The sequence below is a fragment of the Rhea americana genome, unplaced genomic scaffold (genome assembly GCF_003343005.1).
Source record: "Rhea americana isolate MKP2758 unplaced genomic scaffold, rheAme1 scaffold_11, whole genome shotgun sequence".
NCBI classification, from domain to species: domain Eukaryota; kingdom Metazoa; phylum Chordata; class Aves; order Rheiformes; family Rheidae; genus Rhea; species Rhea americana.
In genome coordinates this window covers 7,111,207-7,117,206 of record NW_028185150.1, presented here as the reverse complement: position 1 = coordinate 7,117,206, position 6,000 = coordinate 7,111,207, and the positions used below count along the sequence as shown (strand labels likewise).

The 6,000-nt window shown below is 41.2% G+C and overlaps 1 protein-coding gene across 1 annotated transcript in view; it reads left to right on the top strand.

Moving 5' to 3' along the window:
* PCSK5 (proprotein convertase subtilisin/kexin type 5) overlaps positions 1–6,000 on the top strand; it is a 248,905-nt gene that overhangs the window by 234,002 nt on the left and 8,903 nt on the right. The window contains exons 28-29 of the mRNA XM_085313604.1: positions 4,303–4,386; positions 4,939–5,134. Of these exons, the coding sequence (XP_085169730.1) occupies positions 4,303–4,386; positions 4,939–5,134 (280 nt within the window). The remainder of the gene's footprint in view (positions 1–4,302; positions 4,387–4,938; positions 5,135–6,000) is intronic.

Here is a 6,000-nt window from a genome sequence, read left to right as displayed (position 1 = left end):
GTATCTCGAAAAAAAAAAAAAAAAAAAAAAAAAAAAAAAAGTGACAGTGAATTTCTGCATCTCACAAGAGTGAGCAAGGGTCACCTGTAAATTAAAGTAATTTACTGGTCACTTAAGCAGGCAAACTAAAAATGCTTGTGCACTAGTATGGCTGAGCACATCTAGAGGCACAAGGGAGACTCAGGCTGCCCTCTGTGTTCCAGGGCATTCAAGCAGACTAGACCTTGCTTGGAACAGCACATTGCAACCTGACCTATAGAAAATGGATCTTCAGCAGGGAAAAAAGCTCAGACAGAAAATACTTCAGTAGGAGAAGGAAAAGATCTAAACTCACAGGATCTGCTTGTGCAGAAAGCCTTACTGGATAACCGCGTTCTTGCACTTAAAAAGGGCTAATAAAAACTGAACAAAATGTTCATTCTGCTCAAGAAAGCGAAACTTACAGGCAGCTGAAAAAGATAGTACAGATAGACTTTAAAACTCCAGCTCTTTACTGCCTTAAATATATCCTACAGTTAGGATATATTTAAATATATGACCAACAATACATGGATAGTACAAACTGTACATGGACAGTACAGACTGTAATACCTCATCAGGATTCTTTGAGAAAACTCCTTTCTCCCAGAATTTTAAATGAATCTAAATGAAATCAGTCTCCCTAGTAACCCCATTTCAGACAGCCCGAGGACTACTGGCCCTGCTCCTTTATAGTGTGACAGGAAAGACCCCTGGCCCTGCTTCCAAGCCAGCACCTAATGCACATCCAGGGCTGTCCTACCAAGGRGTAGCCCACTCCGTGCCAGGCTCAGAGGATAAGGAGCCATTTGCTTGCACAAGCATTTAGTTAAAATGACACAACCAAAAAGAGCTTCACCACCTCCACCATCAGAAATAGCAAAGAGACTGTGGCAAACAGTGAGGTGGAGTTTGGGTTTCTGAATGCKAGGCATCTTCTCCAATGCCAGCTTTCTTTAGGGAGTCAGGATAGAGATCCTGATTTCCACCGCTCAGGGCAATTTGCCATCAGCACTGCAACCAGGCATCCTCACCCATGGTCAAGCTGCACCTGGACACAATGACTCAGATGACTGCTTCCTATCTCACAGACCTATGTTGTTGCTTAGCAGCCAGTATTTACCTCTCCCTAAACAAAGTTTTCTCCACTTCTGCTTACCCCATGGTAGCTCCAGGATTGTCCTGTTACTCCCTGGAAGTCACCTCAAGCATCTACTTTTCCAGYTGGTTCTTCTCCCACCTCTAACCTCACTAGGACAGACAGTTACGTGTTCTGCTTGCCCTTAAAGCTGGCAGCAGTACCAGTTAGTGCCAGAGGAAAGCGAAATTCGAGAGAAAATGAAAAGGCTAGGTGCTCAGCTCAGGGAAGAGGATASTCCCATAGACATAATTGGTTAGGTCTATGAAGAGTATTTTCACAATTATCTGCCTCACTTCATTTCCTTAAATAAAAAGCAAAAGGAAAATTAAATATATCAGATGCAAGCGCTGACTATTTCTTATAGCTTATAGCTTTCCCTTTGTCTCTTCTAAGCTCCTTTGCCATTACCGTCTCTGTCTTCCCTTCAGAGGCTCAGTTGCTGTTCAACCCCTGCAGATATAGGCTTAAAAATCAAGGACTTTAACCATCCCATCTTGTGATCTTCACACTGCTTATTGCCTTGTCAGACTCTCCGGGGCACTCAGGAGGGCTGAAAGCAGATGCCCATTCTGAAACCCCACCAGGAGAGTTTCTTGAAGACCTGTCAGTGCAACTCAACAATGTTGGATAGGAAGGCTAAGTTAACTTGGATGTGCTGTTGTATTCGTTTAGCATAGTGCTAAGACTAAGTGTACTTTGCCACTCAGCTAGCTCCAATTTCCACTGCCACACCAACAAGGCTTTGCGGCTTTTGGCTCACCTCTGCCTCACTTTTCACTTGCTCAGAGCACAGATGGAGCACACACAGTGTTATCCATACCTGACTCTGCAGATGTGCCTCAGAGTATATTGATTCTGCTTTTAAAAGAGAAGCATTTCTGCAGAGTTTGGGATCTACCAAAGGAACTCATACACTTTCAACCTCCTGCAAAATCTAGTCAGAGTAAGATGTTGAAAGGCAGCTATTACTACACTTGATACCAGAAGAATAGGCATTTCCTTGCTGCTTTAGGCTGAACTCACTTCACACACTCATATCTCTTTGTGCCTCTCCAGTCCCCACATCAGTCATCTACCTCCTATGCCATCCTCCCACCCCTGCAACTTCAGAGATCACTTCAGAGTAAATCCATCTTCCCACCTCTTGGGTTMTCTGTGCTCCTATATTTCTCTCATCTTTTTCTACCTCAGCAAGCCAGGAACTTTCTGCCTTCCCATTTTTTCCTGTCTTTTCACAGTATAAGTTTTCATTTTTATACATTGATGATTGCTTGATACTTTACTCTTTAGGTTTACCTATAACAGATACGAAGTCATGATGGTGTCTCTCTGTGTGCTCAGACCCAGGGCTTTTCTTCGACTATTTAGCAATCTTAAGGCTGCACACCTCAAAATTAAGTTTCAAACATTTTCTTCCTCAGAAAACCTCTGTAGCTTTGGAGTTGAAAATTGTCTTTAAGTGGTGCTTATTGAAATGCAGTCCAAGTCCCATCTGTCTTGGTATTATCCTTGGTAGGTCTCTGACTCACCACAGCCATCAGCTTATCTGGCTGCCAAAGCCAAGGCTAAAGCTATTTGCTATCTTATGGGATCCACACAGATTTCTAACAGTTCTCTCACACTAGTCTCAGCAGCAGATTCAGTACTTCATTCTGGTCTTTCATGTCCCACATTCTCCTTGACAGTGTGCAGCTTTCTTCTGTTACCTGCATTGTACTAGGAAGCCTATGGCCTGTACCRGGAGTCTGTAAATGACCCTGTTCAGTGCAGAGGCATGACTAGACAYAGAGAGTTTTTAAAATATTCTGAACTTCAGGTAGGGTGAGGTATGGATGTGACTCACATTGTTGCGAACTGTCTCTTAGCCGCATTGAATGTGGACTCAAACCTCAGTTTGTCACTGAGATAGCTGTGGCWCAGCTTGTTTAGCAGTGCATTTATCAGTAATCATTATAATTAATTATTTTATTGTTATTCCTCCTTCTTCTGCCCTTGTGTCATACTGTGCACACACTCACTTTTCTACACAGTGCCTCTATTCACAGTAAAATGCCCCCCATTTCCTCTAGTGGAGAGGGGCTCTATGTGTCTCCATTTCTCCTGTCTCTTCCTTTCACTTAAAATTTTTTGCTGTCCTCTATTTCATTCAAGATGTCAGCCTTTTAAACTACTTATAACAGGTAGAACAAAAAATGTAATAATTTGCTGCATGGGGCTAATGGATCCTGTCAGCCAGTCCCTCCACTTGCTAAAGTCATGTACATTTGAAACTGCTGCATAAGGTAAACAATATGCCAAGCTCAATCTGCAACCCACTTCTACTTTGATCTATTTTCTAATTTTCAGTAAAATCAAAAACTTACTGTCTTCTGTCCAGTGTTCCACAATTGCTCTTTCATCAGACATTCATTTTGCCATTTTTAAGACCGCCTGGATCAAAATAAAGAATTGCTTGTTGAGACCTACAGTGTTCCACAGCAAACTTTCTGTGTGTTAAATGTGACCCTCAAATCCCCTTGACATTTAGTTGCTGAATAATGCATTGAGTAAAGTCTATGCAAAACATAACCGAGGTCTTCAGACATAAAAATACTATGTGGCACATCAGAGCCTTCCTGTTGGAGGGAAATGGTGGTGATAATACTGGGGAGAACCATTTTACAGACCTTCTTCACAGACATTCATTTAATTCTCCTTCACATTCAGAGTTTGTTCCTTYAGAGGCTGAGTAATGGTGTTCTTCAACCAACTAGTACAAAATCGCCATAAGAATACCACTACACCTGTGTGTAGCACATCTCTAAATTTGCACATCTCTCAAGCTTTTCCTATTTGCAGTCTACTAGGAGTATGCATCCAGATCTGTTTTTGGAGCAGAGTGCTGAAACTAACAACATTTAACTAAATTATTCTCTCATTTGCAATGGCAGTCCAGAAGTACATGAGCAGTCTAGACTTAGCGAATCTCAGGATACAGTTTGTATTTTCCTTTATTACAGCAACTTGTCTTTTAAGAGTGTGGAATTTAAGTCAATCACTAATTTGTCCATCATTTTGAGTATCAAAACTTCAAGGAGATACATTTTAAAAACAGAAAAAAAAAAAAAAAGTAAGAAAATCGCATTTTTTTTCTTTCATTTCAGAAGTAAAAAAACAGTTACAGTCCTGTGATCCTTCATGTAGGACCTGTGACAAAGATGCTAACAAGTGTACTTCATGTCCAGAAGGTAGGAGACTTTCAGCCTCTTTGGACAGTTTTTGCAAGTCGCTAAAATACTCTGTATCCTAAACACTTCCAGGGACTAGTTTAGTCAGTGTTCAGTAGAATGTTCTKTGGCAGCTGGAAGGATGAGAAGGTAAATCAGATTATAATTAGGTATCAGAATATCAGCTGTATCAGAAGCTACAGCCAGACACATAACAGCTAGGAATAAAGCACATGCCCTTAGCAATAAGGGTAAAAAAAAATATGAAGTGGATGTTGTTTTCTCTTCTATTCAATCAAAGGCTGTAGGATGCAGGAATTATGATGCAGGAATTATGTTCATTCATGAAGGATGTACCAAATGATGATGATGATCCTTTCTAACTACATTTTAGGGGAGGCTGAGCAAACTATTTTGGGAAAAGTTTGAAGAATGTTTCCAATATGTTTGTAATCATCAAAAAGTTAAGCTTTTGGGAAGTTCAAAGACTTTTCTTATAGCCATCTAAGACAAGATTCTTTTAAATACATTTCTCTCTGGTCTCTTTCTCCATTTGGGTTGCTGTTTTGCCAGGAAAATTTCTTAGCCATGATGCCTGTGTCTCTCAATGCCCTCAACAAACTTTTGGCAATGTGGAAAGTGGAAAGTGCGAGATGTGCTTGGACGACTGTGAGGTTTGCTCTGACCCTTGGCACTGTCAGAAGTGTCAGTCTGGACGAGACCAGCCATTCTTCCTCCATGAAGGCAGATGTTTTCAGGAATGCCCCGAGTAAGTAATTTTTTTAACTTATTCYTATTTATATAGGGGGGKTAGGTTTAGCTCAGTTRGTTAGAGCGTGGTGCTAATAATGCCAAGKTCGCAGGTTGAGGGTTGGACTAGATGATCTCCAGAGGTCCCTTCCAACCTTACCAATTCTATGATTCTATTTGATGTCTGCACTTTAACTCATTTCTGTGCTCCTTCTTACAGCTCAGATTAATTATAAACCTTTCAARGGAAGAACCTATGGTAGTCTAACACACCAGAACCTACCACATGGTAAAAGCCATTTTCAGCTGGCCTAAAGTAATAACATTTGCTGTTGACTGAAATCACAAGCGAGACTAATCATGACTATGGTAAAGACTATGTCTGATGGTAAAGCTCCCATTGACTTCAATGGGACCACAGTACTGTCCTCGAGGTGGTTCTTTATGGTGGCTGAAAATAATTCCCCAGTGCTTCTCCTAGCTTGTTCCTTTGCTGTCACTAAATACAAGTAGTTCTCATGCATCCTGTTGTACTTTGGGGGTTTTAACCCAGCCATCCTTATTCTTCCCAGCCTTCACACTTCCAAGGATTTCTCTTCTCTTTTTTCWCGCTAGGGCTACTGAGATTACTCTTTCTAATCCTGATATCATTGCTGGGGRTAAGCTGAACAAGACCGCAAACTGTGTCTTCCTTTTCCCAAACATTATGTATCTTCCCATCTTATATAAAAACCAGAGAAAAAGCAAGAAAAGAAGTCTAGAAACCCCTGGAGTAGGTACGAGAATAAAGGGACAGACTCCCTTCATGGTGTTGACTACACAGGTTTTCTATTTGCAGGCAATGGTACTGGTGCCATGAGGGAATGGAATGGAATGGAGAATAGA